The sequence below is a fragment of the Anabas testudineus genome, chromosome 18, assembly GCF_900324465.2.
Source record: "Anabas testudineus chromosome 18, fAnaTes1.2, whole genome shotgun sequence".
In the NCBI taxonomy this organism is placed as follows: Eukaryota; Metazoa; Chordata; class Actinopteri; order Anabantiformes; family Anabantidae; genus Anabas; species Anabas testudineus.
The window spans coordinates 17,518,673-17,544,874 of record NC_046627.1 but is presented as its reverse complement, the minus strand read 5'-3'; the positions used below and the strand labels follow the sequence as shown (position 1 = coordinate 17,544,874).

The 26,202-nt window shown below is 41.8% G+C and overlaps 2 protein-coding genes across 2 annotated transcripts; both read left to right on the top strand.

Moving 5' to 3' along the window:
• Positions 1-289: 289 nt before the first annotated feature.
• polr2a (polymerase (RNA) II (DNA directed) polypeptide A) lies at positions 290-11,317 on the top strand. The gene is made up of 29 exons (XM_026352565.1): positions 290-376; positions 1,200-1,332; positions 1,440-1,576; positions 1,727-1,900; positions 2,010-2,291; positions 2,416-2,577; positions 2,696-2,916; positions 3,017-3,149; positions 3,246-3,370; positions 3,476-3,686; positions 3,780-3,989; positions 4,070-4,238; positions 4,375-4,469; positions 4,565-4,768; positions 4,897-5,119; positions 5,242-5,425; positions 5,541-5,712; positions 5,810-5,915; positions 6,026-6,231; positions 6,351-6,614; positions 6,772-6,979; positions 7,063-7,163; positions 7,254-7,358; positions 7,454-7,636; positions 7,728-7,931; positions 8,024-8,210; positions 8,309-8,422; positions 8,515-8,664; positions 8,859-11,317. The coding sequence occupies exons 1-29, from the start codon at positions 290-292 to the stop codon at positions 10,007-10,009; spliced, it is 5,901 nt and encodes a 1,966-aa protein (XP_026208350.1). The 3' UTR covers positions 10,010-11,317.
• Positions 11,318-15,526: 4,209 nt separating this feature from the next.
• On the top strand, positions 15,527-24,522 carry capgb (capping protein (actin filament), gelsolin-like b). Its single transcript, XM_026353143.1, has 9 exons — positions 15,527-15,679; positions 19,962-20,155; positions 21,694-21,848; positions 22,719-22,877; positions 23,045-23,194; positions 23,285-23,371; positions 23,457-23,589; positions 24,079-24,170; positions 24,287-24,522. The coding sequence occupies exons 2-9, from the start codon at positions 19,963-19,965 to the stop codon at positions 24,350-24,352; spliced, it is 1,035 nt and encodes a 344-aa protein (XP_026208928.1). The 5' UTR covers positions 15,527-15,679; position 19,962; the 3' UTR covers positions 24,353-24,522.
• Positions 24,523-26,202: the final 1,680 nt, after the last annotated feature.

The window sequence follows — 26,202 nt, the reverse complement described above, 5'->3', positions numbered from 1 at the left end:
AGTCTATATAACCAAGCGTTGGACGGTTTCACGCTCAGAAGCGCTGAGAGCGCTCCAGAGTGTAGATCAGAAAAAGGGAGGGGAGCAGTCGGTCGCCAGTTTACTTAGGTTTAAACTAGTAATAATTCAGCTATACGGGCAGCCGACAACAGAAGCCCCCGGGATATCGCCTTCGGAGACTTTCCGGTCACCGTTGGCGGCCTGACCAGAGTCGTGGTGGTAATTTAGAGGCTGTTCCTGCTCACAAAGCGGCGTGCCGAGGAAGGACGCGGCTCTTTGAATAGACAGGATGCACGGACCGCCCTCCGGCGACAGCGCATGCCCATTGCGCACGATCAAGAGAGTTCAGTTCGGCATCATCAGCCCTGATGAACTTGTAGGTTTTCTTTTTGGGGACTGGGTATTTATTATTAATTCTCTGACAAATCACACATTATTCTGACAGTTTCTTGTCTAATTATGTGGTTTAATATATATATTACATACTGAAACTGGGTACTGTTTACAACCGAGAATACATGCTGTTAGCCTAGCCTAGCTAGCTCTGTCAGGCTGGTGAAGCTTGTGCTAACTAGCATGTTGCAGGAAGTTTGAAAAACTTAAAGCACAACATTACAAAAAACGATCCATACTATCACATGAATTAAACCCCCTTTTCATTCGTGTAATGTAACACTTAGACCCACCAGGAAGTGAAGATTTTGGTTACTTCTGTAGCTGTTCGTTATAGAAGACAATGTGTTTAGTTGTACCACTGACCTTATTGTACGCATTGGTCTGTTTTCGATCACAATAAATAAATAAATAAAAGGTAACTTAAACAAAGTCAGATATGCATGTTTTCTTTAACTCCGAGTTGAGTGTTACCATATTTAATGTTTGAGGATTTTTGTTGATTGGATTGTTTTGCGTTAACTGTATTTAATTTATTCATATAGTAAAAGTTACTATTTCCTGAATTTTATTTATCTTCATACAAAAATCCTTTGACAAAATTTAATTTGATTTTTGAGGTGTTTCCTTCATAACGGATGATGGTCAATACAATTCAGACTTTATCATTTGTGATGGTAAATCGTTATAGAAAAATATTCATGAATAAACATACGTTATGGAGATTCATTTTATGGCATTGATGGTATATTTATTATTATTTATTTATTTGATGAAATGTACTTATTCATATTCTGTCTTTCTAGAAACGGATGTCCGTTACAGAAGGGGGAATCAAGTACCCTGAAACAACAGAAGGAGGACGTCCTAAACTTGGTGGCCTTATGGACCCAAGACAAGGGGTCATAGAACGAACTGGAAGATGTCAGACATGTGCAGGTATGGCGTCATGTTAGCATTTTATGCTAAACTGTATTAATGATTAGGTGATTTATTTACCTTTCTGATATCAGGACTTAATGTTTATTTGGTTTTTGTTTTCTCAGGAAACATGACAGAATGCCCAGGCCACTTTGGCCACATAGAATTGGCAAAGCCAGTTTTTCATGTCGGCTTCGTAACAAAAATTATGAAGGTTCTCCGATGTGTTTGTTTCTTTTGCTCCAAGCTGTTAGTGGATTCGGTAAGTGTGTTTAACATATCACAATACATATAGATGAATAACTCAGATATTAAGTTAAATTAAACTTTATTCGTCCACTGTTTATATTTTTCACCTGTTGTTGTTGTTGTTGTTGTTGTTTAATAAATTTAATTCACTGTGACCTTATAGAACAATCCAAAGATCAAAGACATCCTGGCTAAATCTAAAGGGCAGCCCAGAAAGCGTTTGACACACGTGTATGAGCTGTGCAAAGGAAAGAATATATGCGAAGGAGGGGAGGAGATGGACAACAAATTTGGAATGGAACAACAGGAGATGGAGGAGGACCTTACCAAGGAGAAGGTATGTAGTTGGAGTTTTTGTCACTAATGTAATGTACATTTCAGCTCTCTGTATACAATATGCTACACTTTTATTTTTTCTTTATACTTGTTACTTTTGACATACACAGGGTCACGGTGGCTGTGGGCGCTACCAGCCACGTATCAGGCGCTCTGGCTTGGAGCTGTATGCTGAGTGGAAACACGTTAACGAGGATTCACAAGAGAAGAAAATCCTCCTGAGTCCTGAGCGTGTACATGAGATCTTCAAGAGAATCTCAGATGAAGAGGACATCATATTAGGCATGGACCCCAAGTTTGCCCGGCCCGAATGGATGATTGTAACTGTACTGCCTGTGCCTCCACTGGCTGTGAGGCCTGCTGTAGTCATGCAGGGATCTGCTCGCAACCAGGTACAGGACAGAAACCTTGTTTATTCCTGTGTTCATTTAGTAAAATTAGAAATGTAGTAATTTATTTTAAAGCTGCTATAATGAGCTCGATGTCTAACATTATCAACTAAATTCTGTTTTAAAGGATGACTTGACCCACAAGCTGGCTGATATTGTCAAGATCAACAATCAGCTGAGAAGAAATGAGCAGAGCGGTGCAGCAGCCCATGTCATAGCTGAGGATGTGAAGCTGCTTCAGTTTCATGTAGCCACAATGGTGGACAATGAGTTGCCAGGCCTACCAAGGGTATGTGTGTGCTCTAAAATGACTTTAAGCATACAGTTAACTTTCCAAATATGCTAATGTGAGCAGAACAACTTTCACAATTTTCTGTATTTTAAATTTTAATGTTTTCTTCTTCCAGGCAATGCAAAAATCTGGCCGCCCTCTCAAATCCATTAAACAACGTCTAAAGGGAAAAGAGGGGCGAGTCCGAGGTAACTTGATGGGCAAGCGTGTGGACTTCTCAGCCCGAACTGTCATCACCCCAGACCCCAACCTGCAAATCGACCAAGTGGGTGTACCACGATCCATTGCTGCCAATATGACCTTCCCAGAAATCGTCACACCCTTTAACATTGACAGGTACAACACAGTAGTTAAACTTAATCTAAGTAGTGAAACCCTGTAGTTATTTTTAAATAAAATTTGATTTAAGCTAACTTGTTCTAATGACTTTTATTAGATTGCAAGAGCTTGTGCGAAGAGGCAACAGCCAGTACCCAGGAGCCAAATACATCATCCGTGACAATGGAGACAGAATCGACCTACGCTTCCACCCTAAACCAAGTGACCTTCATCTGCAGATCGGCTACAAGGTTCAAGAGACATTTCACTTCTGTTATGATATATTGTGTTTATGATTAAAAATATTTCATTTCAACCTTGACTGTACCGGATATTTTTCTGTTTAGGTGGAAAGACACATGTGTGATGGGGACATCGTCATCTTCAATCGACAGCCAACACTACATAAAATGTCTATGATGGGACACAGGGTTCGGATTCTGCCCTGGTCCACATTTCGACTCAACCTCAGGTACCAATCATGTTTCAGCAACTGTTTCACTGTTTAAATATGTATGATAAACAGTGCAAATGTGTTGCAGCAGCTCGAACATCCCATTCTCTTGTCTTCCTCCAGTGTCACCACCCCATACAATGCTGATTTTGATGGTGATGAGATGAACCTCCACCTCCCTCAGTCCCTTGAGACAAGGGCAGAGATTCAGGAGTTGGCTATGGTGCCTCGCATGATTGTTACTCCTCAGTCCAACAGGCCAGTCATGGGTATTGTGCAGGACACCCTCACAGCTGTGCGCAAATTCACCAAAAGAGATGTCTTCTTAGAGAGGGTAACTAGATGATTAATAATTAACCCATTTACTATATGTGGGGGTTTTTTGTACTTTGTGAGGGTCTTAAATTCTGCTACTTTACTTTACCAGGGTGAAGTGATGAACCTCCTCATGTTCCTTTCCACCTGGGATGGGAAGATGCCTCAGCCAGCCATCCTCAAACCCCGTCCCCTGTGGACAGGCAAGCAGGTCTTCAGTCTCATCATTCCTGGACACATCAATGTCATCCGCACACACAGCACCCACCCTGATGACGAGGACAGTGGTCCTTACAAACATATCTCCCCTGGAGACACCAAGGTACAAAACACTGATTTACCTATGTGGATGAATAAGTGATTTCAATGTGCATAAGCTGACATTTAACTCCCATCACATAGGTCATTGTGGAGAACGGTGAGCTGATCATGGGCATCTTGTGTAAGAAGTCTCTGGGAACATCAGCTGGCTCCCTCGTCCACATCTCCTACCTGGAGATGGGTCATGACATCACCAGACTCTTCTACTCCAACATTCAGACTGTGGTCAACAACTGGCTGCTGATTGAGGGTAAGAATACAGTAAAACTAATTTCATTACCAAAAAACAGATTTGGTGTATTGAAAATTGATGCTCAGTGGTTTTGGCAGTGAATCTTCCACTGTTTTGTCTAATATTTACACATTTCCTAATTGATCTCCTCCAGGTCATTCCATTGGTATTGGTGACTCCATTGCTGATGCCAAGACGTACCTCGACATCCAGAATACCATCAAGAAAGCAAAACAGGATGTGATAGAAGTAAGAACAGAATATTTCAGCATAGTTTAATTAATTTTTCCAGGGAATCGATACACAGAAAAGTGACTCTTGCATTTTCCCCCTCACCCACCCAGGTCATCGAGAAAGCCCACAACAACGAGCTGGAGCCGACGCCTGGTAACACACTAAGGCAGACTTTTGAGAACCAGGTCAATCGTATCCTCAATGACGCTCGTGACAAAACGGGATCGTCTGCCCAGAAGTCTCTGTCTGAGTACAACAACTTCAAATCCATGGTGGTGGCTGGCTCTAAGGGCTCAAAGATTAATATCTCACAGGTAAAGGAATAAATCTAAACATCAGTGAATTGCAGTAAGTTAGTTATAGTTATTGTTATATTTAAATAATACACTTTTGTTGTTGACCTGTTTTGGCAGTCCCTTTACCTCTAATCTTCTCTCCTTAGGTTATTGCTGTGGTGGGGCAACAGAACGTGGAAGGTAAACGTATCCCCTTTGGCTTTAAACACCGCACATTGCCTCACTTCATTAAGGATGACTACGGTCCTGAGAGTAGAGGCTTTGTGGAGAACTCCTACCTGGCCGGACTGACGCCAACTGAGTTCTTCTTCCACGCCATGGGAGGCAGAGAGGGTCTGATCGACACAGCTGTCAAGACTGCTGAGACTGGTGAGTGCAGGCATTTGGCTTGTAACAGGATTTCCATATCTACATGGAGATGTGCCTCTAACACTATCCAACAAAAAAGCCTTTTTAGCTTTTAACGTGGTGGATCTGTTCTACATCGCCAGGTTACATCCAGCGTCGTCTGATCAAGTCTATGGAGTCTGTGATGGTGAAGTACGACGGCACAGTGCGAAACTCCATCAACCAGGTGGTGCAGTTGCGCTACGGTGAGGACGGCCTGGCAGGAGAGAATGTCGAGTTCCAAAATCTGGCATCAGTCAAACCATCACACAAGGCATTTGAAAAGAAGTGAGTCATACACCTAAATACTTAAATGTGCTCTGAGAAACATGTTTCTGTCTTTTGATTGTCTTGTTTATCACAAGTGGTTTAACGGCCGTTTTATCTTGTCTGATCTCTTAAGGTTCAAGTTTGATTGCACCAATGACCGAGCTCTGAGACGTGTACTGCAGGAAGACGTCGTAAAAGACGTGATGACCAATGCCCATGTGCAGAGTTCCTTGGAGAGGGAGTTTGAGAAGATGAAGGAGGACAGAGAGATCCTCCGAGCCATTTTCCCCACTGGGGACAGTAAGGTGTGTGGTGACACGTCTCCACTTTCAATCAGTCTCTTGCTCTGCTACAGCACGTGACATCAAATACTTACACTGGAATGTTTCTCACTGTCTGCAGGTGGTGCTGCCATGCAACTTGGCCAGAATGATCTGGAACGCTCAGAAGATCTTCCGCATCAACCCCCGAACCCCAACAGATCTGAATCCTTTAAGAGTGATCGAAGGTAAACCAAAAGAAGGCACTAAAATAAATTTTTATTTTTACAAGTGACTTGCTGTTGAATTAGAGGCTCTGGCCTGACCTGAAGTTCTCCTTGTGTGTTTGGATCTCCAGGTACTCACGATTTGAGTAAGAAGCTTGTGATTGTGAATGGTGACGACCCACTGAGCAGACAGGCCCAGGAGAATGCTACTCTGCTCTTTAACATCCACCTGCGTTCCACACTCTGCTCCAAACGCATGATCGAGGAGTTCCGCCTTTCAACCGAGGCTTTCGACTGGCTGCTAGGAGAGATTGAGACAAAGTTCAACCAGTCCATTGTAAGTTTAGAATAACGATATGTGGTTCAAGAGATGCCTGATGTGATACAGTTACAGATTGAGCCTCCTTAAAAAAAAAAAAAAAAAATCATTCAATTGATCCTGTGTTTCCCTCGCAGGCCCACCCAGGTGAAATGGTTGGTGCTCTGGCTGCTCAGTCGCTGGGAGAGCCAGCCACCCAGATGACCCTGAACACTTTCCACTACGCTGGTGTGTCAGCCAAGAACGTGACACTCGGTGTGCCTCGTCTGAAAGAGTTGATCAACATCTCCAAGAGGCCCAAGACACCTTCGCTGACGGTCTTTCTGCTGGGCCAAGCAGCTCGTGATGCAGAGAGGGCCAAGGACATCCTCTGTCGACTGGAGCACACTACACTACGAAAAGTGAGAGGAAAATATGCTGGTCATTTCTTACAGATTTAATTATTTATAATTTACAATGCTTCTTAATCACCATTTCTTCATTCGCGATCTACTAATGTCATATAGAATAATTATCCTAATTGAATTGCCCTGACTAAGAATTTGCCTTTTCTCTCAGGTGACTGCCAACACCGCCATCTACTACGATCCCAACCCCCAGAACACGGTGGTGGCTGAGGACCAAGAGTGGGTGAATGTCTACTACGAGATGCCGGACTTTGATGTGACCCGCATTTCACCGTGGCTGCTGCGCATTGAGCTTGACCGCAAGCACATGACTGATCGCAAGCTGACTATGGAGCAGATTGCAGAGAAGATCAACGCTGGTGGGTTGCTTACACATACTCTCATTTCATACTTGGACAGAAATGATGCGCTTTCCCCTAATGTTTAATTGTGTCTCTGCAAGGTTTTGGTGATGATCTGAACTGTATCTTCAACGACGATAACGCTGAAAAGCTCGTTCTGCGAATCAGAATCATGAACAGCGATGAGAACAAGTTCCAAGAGGTTAGCAGCAATATTTCTTCTCAGCACCAATATATTTACTGTAGTCCAATTTCAAAATGAACCGTGAATAACTGTATTTTTCTTGTGTAGGACGAGGAAGTGGTGGACAAAATGGATGACGATGTGTTCTTGAGGTGCATTGAGTCCAACATGCTGACAGACATGACCCTACAAGGCATTGAGCAGATCAGCAAGGTAACTACTACTGAATACTAGTTCATGTAGGATCATCTGCGTTATCAAACTCATCGCTAACTGGGCATGCTTGTGGCTAAACTCTTCTTCTTTAGGTGTACATGCACTTGCCTCAGACTGACAACAAGAAGAAGATCATCATCACAGAGGATGGTGAGTTCAAGGCCCTGCAGGAGTGGATCCTTGAGACAGATGGAGTGAGCCTCATGAGAGTGCTCAGTGAGAAGGACGTGGATCCCGTCAGGACCACCTCCAACGACATCGTGGAGATCTTCACAGTACGTTTTACCTCAGCAGAGTTGCAGTAAGCTTTTCTTGTTCTTTCATATTCATCTCCCATCACTCTCTCTCTCTCTCTCTCTCCCCTAGGTCTTGGGAATTGAGGCTGTGCGAAAGGCTCTGGAGAGGGAGTTGTACCATGTCATCTCCTTTGACGGCTCCTATGTCAACTACCGCCACTTGGCTCTGCTCTGCGACACCATGACGTGCCGCGGTCACCTGATGGCCATCACGCGTCACGGCATCAACCGTCAAGACACAGGACCACTCATGAAGTGTTCTTTTGAGGAGACGGTGAGAAGACGATAAATAACTGAATCATATTCCTGGTGGTTATTACTAAATTTAATATTAAATTATAAATAACGGGATTTCCTTTGTTCCAGGTGGATGTGTTGATGGAGGCGTCATCCCACGGTGAGAGTGACCCCATGAAGGGTGTGTCAGAGAACATCATGCTTGGCCAGCTCGCTCCCGCAGGTACAGGCTGCTTTGATCTGCTGCTGGATGCTGAGAAGTGTAAATACGGCATGGAGATCCCCACAAACATTCCTGGCATCAGCGTGGCTGGACGTAAGTGGAGAGATGCCGTGATGATCAAATACTTCTATTGTAGCTACAGAGTCATTTAGAGCTAAGTGATTTATGTTTTGCGTTTATCCTATTTGCAGCCACTGGAATGTTCTTTGGTACAGTACCGAGTCCTATGAGCGGTATGTCACCTGCCATGACCCCGTGGAACACCGGTGCTACTCCAGCCTACGGTGCCTGGTCTCCCAGCGTTGGTGAGTGTGAGCTCAGGTTGCGTTAGCTCTTCCACTTGCTTTGGTTTCATTCACTTAGCTTTTTTTGTTTTATTTTTATTTTTTTGCTTTAGGAAGCGGCATGACCCCTGGGGCAGCAGGTTTCTCTCCCAGTGCCGCATCAGACGCAAGTGGCTTCTCTCCAGGTTATTCCCCAGCCTGGTCACCCACTCCTGGGTCTCCAGGATCTCCAGGACCTGCCAGCCCATACATCCCATCTCCAGGTTAGACGCTGTATATTTATTTATTTATATTTTCTTTAATTAATGTCTTTTTGAAGTTAATTAAAAGAATTTGTAAAACTACATATTTGATGTGAACTGGCCCGCGCTTGTACCAAATTACCAAACGGTGTCCCAGGTCGGACACCTGCAGAACTCCTCAGTTTCCCACTTAAACATCTTATGTTTTTCTTTAGGTGGAGCCATGTCACCCAACTATTCCCCCACCTCCCCGGCCTACGAGCCCCGCTCCCCTGGAGGCTACACCCCCCAGAGCCCAGGCTATTCCCCAACATCACCCTCCTACTCCCCTACTTCTCCCTCTTACTCCCCCACCAGCCCCAACTACAGCCCGACATCTCCTTCCTACTCTCCCACTTCACCCAGTTACTCTCCGACTTCTCCTTCCTACTCTCCCACATCTCCATCTTATTCCCCAACATCTCCATCCTACTCCCCCACTTCCCCGTCTTACTCCCCCACCTCCCCCTCCTACTCTCCCACCTCTCCAAGCTATAGCCCCACGTCGCCGAGCTACAGCCCAACATCACCCAGCTACTCTCCCACCTCACCTTCTTACTCACCCACGTCTCCATCCTATTCTCCTACATCCCCATCTTACTCTCCCACCTCCCCCTCATACTCCCCAACCTCTCCTTCCTACTCGCCGACCAGCCCAAGCTACAGCCCCACATCGCCTAATTACACCCCCACCTCGCCCAGTTACTCCCCCACATCTCCCTCCTATTCTCCAACATCACCTTCTTACTCCCCAACCTCCCCCAATTACACCCCAACCAGTCCCAACTACTCTCCCACCTCTCCCTCATACTCCCCCACCTCTCCATCCTACTCACCCTCCAGTCCACGCTACACCCCACAGTCTCCCACCTACACACCCAGCTCACCCTCATACAGCCCCAGCTCCCCCTCCTACTCTCCCACCTCACCCAAATACACCCCAACTTCACCCTCATACAGCCCCAGCTCCCCTGAGTACACCCCAACCTCTCCCAAGTACTCCCCTACTTCTCCAAAGTACTCCCCAACATCGCCCAAGTACTCGCCCACTTCTCCTACCTACTCCCCAACAACCCCAAAATACAGCCCCACCTCTCCAACCTACTCCCCCACTTCACCAACCTACACCCCCACCAGCCCCAAATACTCCCCTACCTCCCCGACTTATTCCCCAACTTCACCCAAGTACTCTCCCACCTCGCCTACGTACTCGCCAACTAGTCCTAAAGGCTCCACGTACAGCCCCACCTCCCCTGGATACAGCCCAACCTCGCCCACCTACAGCCCGGCCATCAGCCCAGACGACAGCGACGAGGAGAACAACTGATGAGCCGCGCAGGAGGAGGGGAGGCAGCTGAAGACACCCTGTCACCTCATGGTGGACACCTGAAGGACAGCACATTGAACCAGCTGGAGGTGGTGGTGTTTTTAGCCACACAGGGTCCCAACTGTGATCATTTTTCTTTGGGACCCTTGTCTTGACCACCTGGGGGAGTTGCCCCAACTTTACCCTAAAAATAGTTAAAACTATTATGTGAAAGACTTGAACTGCTTTGCCTGAAGGAAAAAAGGCTGCCTTTTGAAATAGTTTTTTAATTTTCACATGGGGTGTTGAAGCAAAACTGCAAATCCCAAGAGGGAATGAAAAGGAGAGCAAGATGAGAACATGTGAGGGGGGGGGGGGGAGAAAGTGTCCCTTTTTAACTTTATATAGTGTACTGCATCCAGTCTCTCTCTCATTTTCTAAGTGTTGGGTGTATAGTTGTTCCTGGAAAGCATACGTATTGCCAAAAGCCTTTTTCGAAAAGCTAAGTGGATTATATCATCACTCAAGTATAAGCTCTAAGAAAATCAAGGAGGGTTAGACTTTGTTTACTGCATATTTCACCAAGGTGTATCTTGCTCGACTTTTTGCTGCTTTTTGTGAAAGTAAAGTTTGCTGCCAGTTTGTTGGGGGCATATTGTGAATGAAAGACGGAGCTTTAAGTGTTGGACATGTTAAAATGGCAGGAACCGATTGTTTAAAGAAGATAATCAGCAGAGATAATAAATTATAGGAGAGAGAAACTGGTTTGCAGGGAGAAGAAATCCCACTCTGAACAACAAAAATTACATAATTGTATGTACCCATCGCCCTCCCCTCTCCCTCCTTCACACCTCTTAAGACAAAAAACCTGAAAGATGTCATGAAAACACCCACCAGCATCCTCTTGTCGTCTACCATTTTTTTCTTTTTTGGAAACTTGTACATCAAAAGCAAAAAACGAACACAGAAAAAAAACACTCTTCCACAAATTATTCTTCCCTTAACACTGGGAATTTAAAGATTTATATGAAACAAATAAAAGAATTATTCTCTTTAATTTTGATTCTATAGGAGGAAATGGAGCAAAAGGTGGATGAGGGATGGTAGTTTGGCGTTGCTGCTTTTGTCATTGTTTGCATGAGTAGCACATGTTAATACATTTTAATCGCGCTCTGGGTTGAAACTTTTCGAATCCCTCCCACTTTTTTTTGTTGCTAATCTTTATCCCATTTCTGAAAGCTGAAGTTACACAGGTTTATTTGGACGATTCAGTTTATTTAAGAAAGAAAATTAACTACTATTCTGTGTGAATACAAATAGAGAAATATTTTTTTTTTTTTTTTTTTTTGTCTTTTTCTCTTGATTGCTTTTGGTGACTCTGTAAACTTGTTTGCAAGTTCATATACTGTGGATGAAGGGGCAGAGGACGGAGGGGAGTGCTTAATTTTTTTTTTTTTTTTGTTTAATTGTTTTTAACCCTTTTTCTACCAAGAAGCAAAACGTTTGGTGCTTTCACTTCTTGGGACACCAGACGGCAACATTGTCCTTTACCGCCCCCCCCCCCCCCCCCCCCCCCCCCCCCCCCCCACCCCATTTTCTTTTAAGAAGAGATTGTCCAAAGAAACAGCACTTTTGGTGTCTCTATTTAAGAAAACCATCTTACCCACTACATTAGTGTGACTTTTATTCTTTTTTTGTTTCAACATGGGTGCTTTCTCACATGACTCGACCTAGTCTGACTGCGTTAGAGAAACCGTCTGTATGCTTGATGACGATGGAAACAGGTTTTCATTTCCCTCCTTGTTCCATTTGATCATTCGAAGTGACTTTAGTACCTGGGTCTCCTCCCTCCTCCCTCTTCATCCACAAGTGATCCTCATTTCTGAAAATCAGTGTTTCTTTTTTCCTACCAGTGTATGTACCTGTGATGAAGGGAATCATGGGGAGGGTGGGAATGTATCAGGTCTGACTGGGAGTCCTGAGAATTATTTTATTTTCATTTCTGTTCTGAAAATGTCTCGTCTAATTTTGTGAAACACTGCTTCCAACTTAGTCTTGAATTGAAAGGTCTGCATCTTCTAGCCTTGCAGATAAAGCAGGTTTGGTAATTGCACTTAGTAAATATTGTGGTGGACCTTGACGTGTTCCATAAAAGCCCAGACATTGTGGCGTTTTGTTCACTACGCTCGCATCCAGTCCTGTTGTTTTAACTGTGTGCTGTCCAATCAGTTCAGGACATCAGGACTCCCAGTAGAGTGAATGACTGAATGTGTGTATCTGTGTGTGCGTCCAACGGCGAGACAGGGTTTCAAGAGAAGTCTTCTCGTGTCTCGGCAGAGGAAGGGTTAACTTTAAATTGCCACTGTATAGAAATCCATTCATTATCTCATTCTCTGTATCTTTGTTCTGTTTTTTGACTTGGGGAAAAAATTAATAAAAACTTTTACTACATTTCTATTTGTCACTCAACTATGTGTAGAGTTACCATTCCGATTACGCTCATGTTGCATTTTACAGCATTTGGAGAGAAATACACTTTTTGAACATACAAATTTGAATAAAAATTTAATTTTTACAGAAACAATTTGTAGTTTTAAGAGAATTTGTTAATCTCCACATTTTTATATTTTGAGGCAAAATAATTTGATGTGCAGCAGAAGGAAAATGGTGAAAATTAAGTAAATATAAACATTTCTTATATATGAACATTAATATTGCAATGCTAAGGAATCTAACATATCTACTTTATTACACTTCAGGCAGAAAAATGGTAGTTTTGTACTACTAGTACTAGTTCTGCATTCAGATTATTATATGTAAGAAAAACTTTTATATTTTATATTATTTATACAGAATGGTCTATTTCACATCAGTGAATATTGTACTACTGCATTATAATTACTGATTACTAATCAGGACTTTTACCATCCATTTCTGAAAAGTAACTATATCAGTAGTGAAAACTAACTAACCCACTACATTTACTTTTTGTTACTCGTAGCCTACTTTACTTGAGTATTAAAATTTTACTTTAGCCAGTAGTTTTAAGTAGAGTAGTGAATGCAGGACTATTCCTGCACTGTGGTAATACTACCTTTACTTTAGTAAATTATTTAAGGACTATACTGCTTTACCATACTAGCAAATAAATACTAAGAAGTAAAAGTACATAAGTATACTGTATACTGTATTGTTTCTTTTTGTGTGGTGCTTTCCAAAGGTGGAGGAATTATTCAGCTCTTTTACTTGAGTAAAAAGTAAGAGTGGATTATAAAATAGAAATGTTTACCTACATATTGAGTCATTGATTTCCAGTGTCTCCTCTGTCTCTCTCTGGTTCCTCTTGGGGGAGCTCTCACCTTGCTGTGAACTCACCTGTTCACTTCACTGACACTAAGTTTGACGATCAATCAGCAGAAAAACACTTTAAAAGTTATAAAACTGTGTTGGGATCTTATTTCCACTGACTGAGGGGAGTTTGACCCACCTGTCACCTGTTTTGGGAGATGACGTCAGGCGAAAACCATTAAGGTAAATTACGAGATTTAATGTCCTCATTTTTAATTTGCTCCTAACTACTGCAAACGCTAGCACAACTTTCCACATGTAATTTATTTTTTATCTAAACATTGTTTAAATAAAGGAAAACGGCGTCTTTAAGTGTGAGCTCGACGTCGTCAATTAGCAAACATGGTGGTCGAGGAGCGAACCACTGGGTTTTTGAGGAGCTAATTAGCAGGCGATGTTGGAAAACCACATACGGTTGTTTAAAAACACTCACCATGATTCAGAATGGATCTATAGATTCCTAAAAGATTAATTTAACCATCCGGATGATAAAGTTTGACTTTTGTTAACTCGTTCTTTGAGTACTGACTGTGTTTCCGGAGCTAAACCAAAGACGGCGAACTAAAAATCACAATCACAACTGTAAGTGGACAGACAGTTTTTGTTTGTTTGTTTGTTTGTTTGTTTGTTTATTGTACAGCCGACGAAATAAATTCATTAAAAATTTTAAATGTGTATGTGGGATTCTGGAAATGTCATCCAAACACGTGTACGTGTTGACTTATTTAGGGTTTATTTATGCTAAGTCTCCCAAACTGGGGCTGTGTATGTAGCCTGTTGTCATATCAGTGGTTGGTGCTAATCATGTGGATAACAACAAAAGAAGACGATTAATTTTAGTAAACACTACGAAAAAGACTGTAAATGAGAAGCAAAAACACACTTTGACTGGACTTAACAATAATAAAACCCAGCTGTCATAACTTACTGGATGATTGATCCTCACTCACATGTGTATATATTAATATCATTAACAACACTGTGGGTGCAGGTGGACACTTCATTATCATTACTGCAGTGATATTAATCATTTCATTCATTCCTCTCGTTGTTTCTACAGGTGGTCGGTCCTCTTCACACTCTTCTGGCCACCAGATGGAGAAGCGACTCTGTCACAGACACAGAAGTTAAGATTACTGTGGTGTGTTTTCCTCCAGAGGACACTCACAAAGTGAGATCACTTACTGATAAATACAGTCAACAATTGATTTCTCTTCCAGCTCATCATTAAAGTTATGTTATGTACATCAAATTAAGTATTAAATTCAGAATATATATAGTTATATAAATATGAAGCCTTATATTTATATCTGCATAGTCAATAAATTTTTTATTACACACATTTCTACAGACTCATACCTGAAATCGATAAATACCATTGTTGGAAATTTAAAATGTCGTGAGATTTTCATGTCTGACCCGCCAAAATATGAGAAGTTACTAAACAAAGCTTTTGATTGTGGAGTAACTGGGGGCGAAATGTTACTGTAGTTACTGCACTAATTATGTTGCATGTACATTTAAGACCCTATAGCTAATATTTGACATATTTTATAAGTGTATATGGTACAAGACATATTGTCTCTCATCTATTCTAGTTTATTCAGTGTTTCTGGGCCTCCTGTTGTTATTCCAGTGACACAGAGCAGTTGTTGTTGCTACAGCTCACACGTCAGCTCCACCTTCCACCCTCCACCAAGACAAACTTATAAAAGGAGTAGGTTACCTTTTTTAAGTTGCCTGTGGAATTGATGAATCATTAAAACTGTGCAAGAGGTCATGCCACATATTAGTGAGACTGCACTGTGCTATGGGTGTGTTTGACCAAGGAAATCCATGCATTACTAACGACTATGTTTATGTTGGTTGCTAGTGTGGTACTTATCAACAGTGGAGGTGTTGAGTCATTAATAACAGGGTCATAGTTTATTTTTCATACACTGTGTTTATTATTGTTATGTTACTAGGAAGCTGTAGAGAGTTTTTAAAGATATTTTTGTGTTTTTTTTTTTATTATTACATACATTTTCTACTTGTTGAATAAAGACAACAAGTACAATAAAAGTACAATAATCAAAACAATGGTTGAAAGTTGAGCTGGTTAGTGAGGAATTTATATTCTCCCTCCACTTGAAGCCCCCATTCAATCTGGTTTCCGCACTTTTTCTTCTTTTGTGGTTGAGTCAGAGGGCCGGGCTTACGCTGCCACAGGCACAGTCAGGAAATATCTTTCTGGTGAGAGAAAGAATTTGTGTTTAAGGACGCATTTCTCCTTGCATGACTTGTTTTCTCTCCACTCTCTGCTCAGACGTGTCGTGTCCCCGCTCCAGCTCTCTGTGCAAAGTAAGTCTCAGCATGAAACTTTGTTTGTTTGCATTCTTTTTCTTGACTTACTGTCTTTGCTTTGTGTCTTTTCTACACTCACATATGTTTGCATGTCACATTTCTCCTGCTGAAATATGCTGAGGAAATCCCAGGACAAAGCAATTTAATTTATGTGAGACCACAGTCAGTCACAGCCTAACTTTTCCTGTCTCACCTCTTACACATCTTCTTTTGAGCTGCAGCTGTTTCACAACTTCTTTGAGTTGTTAGGGTGTGGTGTTGAGGCAGCCTGAGTTCAGAAATGTAAATTTGGTGTTCAGCTAAGTTAAAACACTAAAATCTTCATAAAAACAGAAAATGCACAGGTTTAATTTATGTTGCAATTCTTCATATTCACTTCCTCATTTCACTTTCATTCCTCTTGGTTCCTCCAGGTTTGTGTCACTAGATTTGATTGTTTTTGTGATTTCTTTCCTGTCGTCTAATCTCACATTCAGTGCAGTCACAAGCTTGAACGCTCACTGTGTAGACTGACGGTCAGTTGACAGACTGCTCTCAGTTCCCTCCATGCTTGCTGCTCTATTCACCAACATGCTATCCACTCATATTTCTGTCTGCCTATCAACGCATGAATAACTGAGTGACTCAGTGACCCCTGTAGCCCTGTATCTGTGACCTTGTGTTTCCATCCTAACGCCTCCATCCACTCTGTCGTTCTTTCCGTCTGCATCTCTTCTCCATCTAACTGGCGCCACAGACCGCTTCAGTGGCCAGAGCCTAAGGTTTCTGCCTTCTAACCTCTCTCGCTGCCATGTTTTCTCTTTGTCTTGTTCCCCTGCCTATTTCCTTTTCCCTTAATTAACTAATGGTTTTGGCCAGTCACCCCTAAATTCATGTCGTGCAGTCAGTTGTGTGCAAATATGTGTGTTTCACTCAATATTTTAGATGTAAATGTTTTGATGCTGACTGAAATTGGAAAAATATTTGAATGTGACAAAGCAGCTGCTCTTTGTAGCCAGAAATCAAAAGGTGTATGAATGGTTATTACAGATATTAGCAGTGTGTAGACACAGAGAACCAGACATTTAAAATGTAGAACAGAAAAATGTCAGTGGGTGAAACCGGCAGATGGTCTGTCTGCACAGAGGAAACAAAATCATGAATCATGAATTGAAAGCAAGTTTATTGACAGTAGAGGGAAGCTGCAAAAAAACTGCACAACTGCAAAAGTGTTAGATGAGAGTTGTTTCAATTGCATTCGAGGAAAACTCAGACGAGGCCTTTTTCTCAGGCTCTCAGGTTTTTCTGCGTTCAGGCGGATGTATCAGTACTGTACATTTGTATCTGTTGGCGGCAGAGATGGTTGATGTAAACTGTTGAGATTACTGTGTCATGATGAGGTGTACAGTTGTGCTGAAGTGCGGTCAGAGCCCGGATAGGTGATGACGTTAGTGAGAACACTGTTGTTGAAAATGACTGTTTGCACACTGCATGCCCTAGTTTGAGCTAAATTTGAGTTTGTCGTTTCGTCGTATGCGTACGGTTTCCTTCCTCCTGCCCTGTATATAGAAACATACGTTTTTAAAGTATGAACAGTAAGCTGCTGATGCATTGTCAGTTTTCTCTTCATCACTTTTAGCTTCCACCTGCAAATAGAGGCTCATGTCACTGAGCTTGAAACGTAGTAAACACAGTAAACAGGTTTTCTAGCTGAGCACGAGTTTTACTTCTGCAATTAGGGACGTTTTACAACGCAGTCTTAGTAATTTATAGGTTCTTGTATATGGAACTTAATGAATGAGTAATAATGGTGTTGAAAAGATGACAGCAAAGAAGAAGTGCTTTGTTCCTGTTGGAGGCCTTGACTCCCCGTGTTAAACAGTCACTGGGTAAAGGAGAAGGAAGAGCTGGAGCCAGAGGAAAGGGGCAAGAGAAGAGAAAGAGATCCAGCAGCCTGCTCTCCCAGTAATTATCTTCTTGGTGTTTAGCTTTAGCCAGAAGGTAGGAACCCGACTCTACTCCCCCACTCCACACCATGGGGCGTCCTGTCCACAGGCTGTAGGTAGGCTTTCATCACAACGGCTCCAGTTACCGTCCTCATATAAGCTAACGAGGCCAGGTGAGCGCACACACTCATCCTCACCAGGCCTCTTGATCTCCTACTACCTCACACACATACTCCAGTGGACACGCAAAATGGAGCCGGACCCAGACAGCATGCCAGAGGTACCAGGGGAGATCATACAGTTAAGTGGACCAGGGCCTTTTCTCTGCCTCCTTATTTATTCTTGGAGTGGTTATCCAAGCAGTGTAACCTTAACCCGATGTATCAGCTAAGGCCCGTCCTGCGTTTGCTCCTCTAGTTTATTTTTTCACCCTGTCTAGTATATTGGTCAGTGAATGGCACCTGTTTATTGCTCACAGTTCACCAAAATGACGAGTTGTAAAAGTGTTAGCTAACATCACCTACCTCCAGAGGAGACTGACTGAAAAAACGGAAAGGGGTGGAGATGCTGCCGGCATCCTGTGTGACTGACAAAACGCTGACAGTTTGCATTAATAGCTTGAGCATTTTCTGCTGCCTAATGAGCACCTTTTAAGTGTCATGCACAAGCTGGGCTGCAGTGTCTCGCGTACTGGCTGTGTATCTGACTTGACAATAATCTTGCTAATTGTTTTATTTCTCCACTCGTCCTTTATCAATTGTGGTTGCTGCATGGCGCCTGACTAGCAGCGACACTGAAACATAGACTGCTGAGCTGAACAGTGATGCAGAAGCATGAAGTGAATGGTCCACTTTGTTGTATGTTGTTTACTTGAGATCATGCCGCTTCAGCTGTGTCACTACCCCCATAAAGCTGCAGCCTTATTGAAAGAGAGGAACCCTCGGTGGATCATGATGATGTAGCTGCAGCTTAGTTACAAGTTTGTTTGTTATCATATTAGAAACACATGTACAACACAATTATATTACATCAGACATTTTAGTTTTAAATACTGGATTTTATAAAATCATCTAGTGCTGAAGTCATAAGACACAGAGAAAATAAGTTCATTCTTCACCTTACACACACGATGATGATGATGGCTCAGTTATTCATGTGACTTACTGTGAGTCATCGGCTGAGCAGACATGATGGGCTGAGCTACAGTATCTCTGTCTGACATAACATGGTACACTGCTGTAAGTGGACCTTAAGTTGACGTTTTTCTATTTTTATGTTTAAGGGACTATAATTTAAATGCAGTTGAGTTTCATTTTATCATGAACATTTTGCTTCTATTCTTACTCTGCTTACAGTCTAATACTGAGAGTAAACTTTAGGTTTTGATTACCTCCTGCAGTAGCAAACAAAAAAACAACAAACATTGTTTTTTCCTGATGGTTTTTTCTATCGATGTCTAATATAAGATTAATTAATTCAGAGTCTGGCACCTCTTGCCGCCTAACCATACAGTCGGCCAAAGTGAGAGAAAAAGGTTGAAACTCGTCTGTCGACAGGGCTCATTGTCTGAGTCAGACTACAGCAAGGCAAGAGAAGGCCGGAAGAACGTGAGGTGTGGTTGGAGGGGTACGCGAACAACATAAACAACCGCTGATGTTTGTTTCTTCCTGTGTGAAAGATAAAACTGTGGCAGAGCAAGCTTCACACACATCTCTCAACCAACAATACCTCTGTACCTGGCTCAGTCTTGCTTCTGACATGATCTGTCTTGTGCAGAGCCACACCTGGATTTGTACCTGAACAGTCTGTGTTGCATTAAAAGTGATGCAATGCACCCTGTGGTCTTTAGGCATCAGCCCAACCCCTCATTTTGTTGACTCAGTATAGTAGCACCCACCACATCCTCCACTCTCTATTCAACGAACTGTGGTCTAGAGGCGAATTCTGAGTCTTTAGGGTTAAATCTACTTCCTTTCATCTGCAACTGGCTGTAAATTAAAGAAGGATTAGGAAGGATTGAACCAGATTTAAATCCCCCGTCAACTGATGGGTCCACAGGAGCTCATGAAACTAACTTCTGCTTTCGCTTCTCTTTGCTTCAACAAAAAAACGAACCTCTATTCCGTAATAGAAACTACTCCACGTGTTTACCCTTCCTGTTTCAGCCAATGGCTTCCCCATCTGTGGGGGAGGATTTGTGTAAATTATCAGACAGACTGACTGATTCCCAACCATGACTCACAGGATCGTGTTTACCAGTCATTTTTATTATTATCAACCCTCTTCAGGGAAACATCCACCAGTTTGTTGCTCCTTTTTTGTCTAACATTCAACCTCCTCTTCTCTTCTCGCAGTATGCTCCCCTTCAAGGCAGCACCGGGTCAGTTCGGTCCAGAGGTCCGGGACCCGGGCCTGTGGGTGTGGAGGGTGGAGAAAATGAAGGCAGTGCTGCTGGATCGCTCCGAGCTGGGAGCCTTCTATAACGGGGACTCGTATCTGGTGCTCAACAACCGCGGAGATGAAGGAGCCGACCTCCACATGTGGTTAGGTAAGAACTCTCTGACGTGCGTCCATAAGTTACACCAACAACACCAGAGAAGCCGGGTTCTCAAGGTGTGCACGTCCAGTGGAAATAAATGAGCTGTGTCTCAAGAAGAAATTGTGAAACTGATATTACAGTTTGATTTCTGAACTCATGACACTGTTGGTTTGGGTGTCAGATGTGAGCACATGTGTTATAAGATCGACCACAAATGCTTTCGCAGCACGATCAGTAGCTTCATTCAGTGTTTGGGGTTTTATTCTACCTCCGTCATTTTATTTTCTGCTTTAGAAACTTTTCTGCCTCCTACAACATCTCATAAAATCTTAGGAAACGTCGCAACTACAACAATTTTCTTGTCAAGAGGAGAAACTCTTTAGCTGTAAGAAAGCTTTGAGTATTTGGCCTCAGAAGAAAGTGTTTTATTCAATGAATTATTGAGCATATGTGCGTTAGGAAGTGCTGATTGTTAGTTAACCCACAAGTTTTATTTGGTGCCAAACACAGTGTGAATCAACACATTATCTCTGAGCGCAAAGAGGTTACGTAGCCACACAGGCTAATACTAAGGCTTTATATAGTAAATGGTTATTAATGACTGATTATGACACATAATTATTTTTTTATTAAAAAGAAGGTAATCACAGGATATTCTAAATTACATTGTTTGATCAGAGAAGAGTCTTTATTAAAAACACATCTCCAGGTGATCTGTCAGCACTCGATTTGCATTGTGGGTATTGTAGGCACCAGTTTTGACAAGAAATAACTTTGTGGAATTAAGTATCCAATGTTGCTGCATTGAATCAGCTCCAATAAATACACCCGAACCCATTTGGGTCCTGAAACTACTTGGAGAAGAAATGGAGGCTTCTCCTGTTTCTGTTTTCCTCCTGTCAAACAAAAGCAGTAACCATTGTCCACTGTTTACTCCACACCTCGCCCCGATGAGCTCCCACTGACAGTGATGACACATGAGACTCTGTCCGGACCTGCTGCATCATTGTGTGAGGGGAGAGGCTGGATGGAGGAGGACGGAGGGATGATGAGAGGGAAAGAAATCCACCAGGAACAGGGATGGGTTTTGAGCAGGGGCTCATTAAAATTGCAGGAGGACTGTTACAGTACTCAAATGTGGCTGTTGTTTCCAGCATGTATCCGGTGCTTAGGTAACACTAAGCTGATTGTCACAGCTTGGAGAGAGCTCTCTTTGCTCAGGCACGCGTCTCTGAACCCTCCTTCCTCTCTGCTTGTTTACAATTGATGAACCCTGTGTTGTCTTTGTGTATCCGCTGTTTGCTTCTCATCTCATGTCTCCGCGACCCATCACCTCTGCCAGTGTCTCTTTGTTCCCTTGTTTTCTGACATCTTAACCTTTCTGTTTTCACTTTTATTTCCTCCATTTTAGAAATGAAGAGCTCCACGTTTATGTATGTTAACGTATCACCTGATCTCCATCATTCTGTTGCTTAAACATAAATGTAAAACATGTACATGGTTTTCTGCTTCCTCCCGATTTTGATCCTTGATTCTCTCTGTTACAGGTGAGAAGTCGTCTCATGACGAGCAGGCGGCCTGTGCCATGCTGGGCACTCAGCTGGACGACTTTCTGCATGGTGAACCGGTTCAGCACAGGCAGCTTCAGGGCCACGAGTCCCCAGAGTTCATGGGGCTATTCCCCAGAGGGGTCAGCTACAAGGTGAGGAACAGGAACCGTGATGATGTTCTGGATGCTTGGACTGAAATAGGAGACATTAAAACAACTTTTTTTATGTCAGCTGCATGTTACATTTACACTTTATTTTATAGGATTTATTATTTATTTATTAATAGTTCTCCAACAATTTCCCTGAAAGTTACCCAGAAATGCTTGGAACTAATTATAGGGTAAAGATGGAGTTTCCTTGAAAGAAATACCTGTTCAACCTTTAACCTAAATAGATTTAGGTTACTATGAAGTAGACAACACTGTATGGAGGCCTAAAGAAACCAAAACGTTACAAATTACTGTAAAATATAATTAATATTTTCAATATGTTGTTTAAAAGAGACATAAATCAAGCATCAAATCAAACATTAATTATTAATATCTAAACATAAGTAGCATTTGAAAGGAGTAATATAGCATAATAAAATAAAAATGTGGTTACAAAGTGTCAGTTAACTAAATTATTGTATTAGTATATTTTTCCAGTACAAGATTTGGAAATTATCCAGGTTATTACACAAGTAAAAACAATCACATACTACTTACGCAAGGTTTGTATCCAACTTTATTCACTTGAAAATAAACATTTAAGAACCTGCAGATCATTTGAAGACATTTTTCATGACTGCCCTTTAAGCATATCTCTCGTTATATATTTTATTACTGGATAATTCACTTTATTTATTTACAGCTCTCTCAGTATTGAGGCCCCTGTGTCAAAGTGCATTTGTGTAAACTTTCAAACAGCTGAAACGTCCGACATTTCCCAAAATAGAACTTAAAACATAAAAAAAAAATAAATACAAGATCCTTTTTTTTTAATTATTTTTTTTAAAACAATGATTTCTGCTGTCATTGCAGGAGGGCGGTGTGGAGTCGGGCTTCAGGAAGACTCAGGAATCTGGGACAGTGCACAGGTTGTATCAGATCAAAGGGAAACGCAACATTCGTGCCAAGGAGGTGGAGCTGTCCTGGAAAAGCTTCAACAAGGGAGACTGCTTCATCCTCGACCTTGGAGAGGTGAGGACACGCACTGTAGCTCAGACTAAACGATGACCTGATGACCGGTAATCGTCCTCCTCTGTGTTTGCGAAGCACACTCACATCTGCAAGCTGCAGGAATAAAAGAAACAAGTCTGACATTTTCTTGCCGTTTATTATCTGATGCTGCCTCTGCTGCTCTCCAGGCGATCGTGATGTGGATCGGCTCGCAGGCGAACATCTTCGAGAAGCAGAAGGTGCGCGAGATCGCCTCGCTAATCCGGGACACGGACAGGCACGGTAAAGCCCGGATTGTGGACGCCAACGAGGGAGAGGAGCCTGAAGAGATGCTCAAGGTAAGCACAGACGCAAATGTTTGCGTTGTTTCATCAAATGTTTTATCAATTCTAAGTTTTCTAAGTCTCTAAGGTGTCTGTGATGTGTAGGTCCTGGGACCAGTGCCAGCGCTGGCAGAGAGCACGCCCGAAGAGGACAGTAAAGCAGACACCTCCAACTGTGCCTCGCTCTACAAGGTAGCTTCATCCACTGTGAAAACCACACTGATGCAACAAGCTACCTTTTTCTTAAAGCATAAACCTGAATACGTTCCCTCCACAGGTGTCTGACGCTACAGGATCTATGAAGATGACCAAAGTGTCGGACAAGAGCCCGTTTGCTCAGGAGCTGCTGGCTCGGGACGACTGCTTCATCCTGGACAACGGCGCCAATGGAAAGATCTTCGTCTGGAAAGGTGAAGGTCGAACCTCAGTGACCTCAGCATTAACGTCAAAAAAAAAAATAAAAAAAAAACATTAAAAGAAAAACATACAAATTTACAACCTTATCTCTTTAATAAAAATCCTGGAAACAGCTGTGGCATTTAGGTTAGTGCTGCACAATTAATCTTATCTCCACTGCAATAACTGTAACTGGACTATTTAAGTTTATATCCTAAAAACATAGAGTTTAGTGTGTGTTAATTGGATTAATTGAGTTAATTCCAGTGTGGGAGTCAGCGTTTTACTCTAGTCTGTATAATAGTCCACGAAATAAAAGTAGATTTAGATGCTTGATATGATTCAATGGGTTTAACATAATAGTAGAAATACACATCTGTAAATGATCATTAATCTGTGCATGTTCTCATGATACCATTTATTAATTATATTACAAACTACAGATGTTCTCTTTTCATCTCTTTAAATGCCTCTTACTAATGCACAGTAATTTTACCTCTTAGGTAACGGGGCCAACTCTGAGGAGAAGCGAGTTGCCCTACAGATGGCAGACAGTTTCATCGAGCAGATGAAGTACCCCAGGATGAAAACACAGGTACAGCTCGTTAAAATCAAATTATTCCTCTCACTGTAACCGCCGCTCTCGTCGTTATATCCGACCATCGGTGGTCGTGCCGTAACTCCTGTAAGTAAACGTTTGTGTTCAAACAGGTGGAGATTCTGCCGCAGGGGAAGGAGACCATCATCTTCAAGCAGTTCTTCAAGAGCTGGAACTAAACATTTGACAAATGCACCATCTCACACAGAACATATTTTTATATGCACTCACTTGTTTGTACATATTTGTAAGGTACCGTGCTGACACTGGACTTTAGAATCAGATGTGATGCCACTTTTATAAATACAAACAAGTTTCTTCCTAAGAGAATAAAGACATAAAAATATAAGTTTGAATTTGTTGGGTTTTTTTTTTTTTTTAAACAAATCTGCTTGCTACATGTAGAGGAAGTGGTTTGAGATCTCCTCCTGCTGACACCAGGGACTTTCACATTCGCTTCCAGATGTGTCGATCCTTTGAGTCACGTCTTTACCCGCGGCCGTGGGTTTTACATAACGTTTTAAACTATGCCCTCTCTGTTGCCATGGCTACGTGAACATTACCTGCACACAATAATTCAGCATGATGCCACGTCACAGTCATTGTCCATTATAATCTGTAATTCAACACGCACCCAAGTGCACTTTTCAAGGTACTTCACTTTCGAAGTACCTCCATTTAATAGTACTTTAAACTTTTCCTGCACTATGTTAGAGGGAAATATAGATTTTTTTGCTCCACTACTTTGATTTTTTTTTTTTTTTATCTGTAATTACTCAGCAGCTGACATTTTTACATTCAAAACATGTGATCAGTATATAAAGTGTATTGTAAAAATAAAACCTGACAATATGACGTTCACAATGGCTTCATCAACAAGTAATTCAATAATATAATACATTTTTATGCACAGTGAGTATTTTGGCTTTTGGCACTCAGACTTTGACTTCACATATTCTGAATTTAGGATGTATTTTACATTAATGTTGAACTTGCTGTTTTTGTTTTTTTTCATTGAGTAGTTTTACTTGTGTCTCTACAGTTCATTTAGTTGTGACGCTTTAGAATTTTTTTTTATTATGAACAATAACACTGCAGATTTGAGCAAATATCTGGGGTGACTCAGTGACGTTACAATAAATTATTCTACTGAAAGAATAATTTTGAGTGCTTTTTAATACCTTTTGCAACAGTAGCTGAACCAAAAATATAAAACAGTAACATATATATAAGTTTTTTAAGTTTTGACTTGACTTTTTAATATTGCCTTTTGTTAAATCTGGGACTTTCCATTCACATCATTATCATATCATGATGACTGCAGGTAAAGAGCGGAGAGGAGTGATGATACACATCAGGAAGGGCAGGGATGTGGTGCATTTCTGTTACGCCCAAAACTAAACAGCACGTAAGTGGGGCAGCTGCTGTCATGAGGAAATTTAAAACAGCAGAGGTGATTTGTCTTAGCTGAGTCATTTCATTTTATAATTTTCCTGCACTTGTGTTATAACTACACTGTACTTTCAACTGTGTGTGAGTGTGGGGGGCAAAAAATGCCTGGGAACCATATTTGCATAATTACCTTAAGTTACATAAGAAGCCAGGAGAGAAATAAGGGATAAGATGATAAAAGGCTGTAAAGTTGAAGATGATGACGTGCACTGGATGCTCACATTTACATTGATTTACACACATACGTTTATTTTTTAAAGCTTTATGATGGTTTTATCTGTTTACCTGCGGTGTGTTAGCTGTATCTGTGCAATACTCACAGATGTTTCTTTATGGTGGTTTATACTGGAGAGAAGATTTACAACCGATTACGACTAATAGCAGTAAACAATCATCCACAGGAAATCTGATAATATTAAATATTACAATTTCTTTTTAGTTGTGTGTTTTAACCTTTTAACACATTTAGATGATACAATCTATTATAACTCCTGATATTTTTAAGACTCTCTCAGCTCTGACAGTACATACATATACTGGCAGTAACACTGTGTATAGTTCCACTATCTGCTCCTGA

What these genes read in the sequence shown, in the direction of transcription:
- polr2a (XM_026352565.1), top strand. Translation starts at nt 290, where the DNA reads ATGCACGGACCGCCCTCCGGCGACAGCGCATGCCCATTGCGCACGATC. An exon ending in CAAAACAGGATGTGATAGAA is followed by an intron (nt 4,470 to 4,564) that starts GTAAGAACAGAA and finishes TCACCCACCCAG; the next exon opens with GTCATCGAGAAAGCCCACAA. An exon ending in TGCAGAGAAGATCAACGCTG is followed by an intron (nt 6,980 to 7,062) that starts GTGGGTTGCTTA and finishes TGTCTCTGCAAG; the next exon opens with GTTTTGGTGATGATCTGAAC.
- capgb (XM_026353143.1), top strand. Translation starts at nt 19,963, where the DNA reads ATGCTCCCCTTCAAGGCAGCACCGGGTCAGTTCGGTCCAGAGGTCCGG. An exon ending in ACTGTGCCTCGCTCTACAAG is followed by an intron (nt 23,372 to 23,456) that starts GTAGCTTCATCC and finishes TTCCCTCCACAG; the next exon opens with GTGTCTGACGCTACAGGATC. An exon ending in ACCCCAGGATGAAAACACAG is followed by an intron (nt 24,171 to 24,286) that starts GTACAGCTCGTT and finishes GTGTTCAAACAG; the next exon opens with GTGGAGATTCTGCCGCAGGG.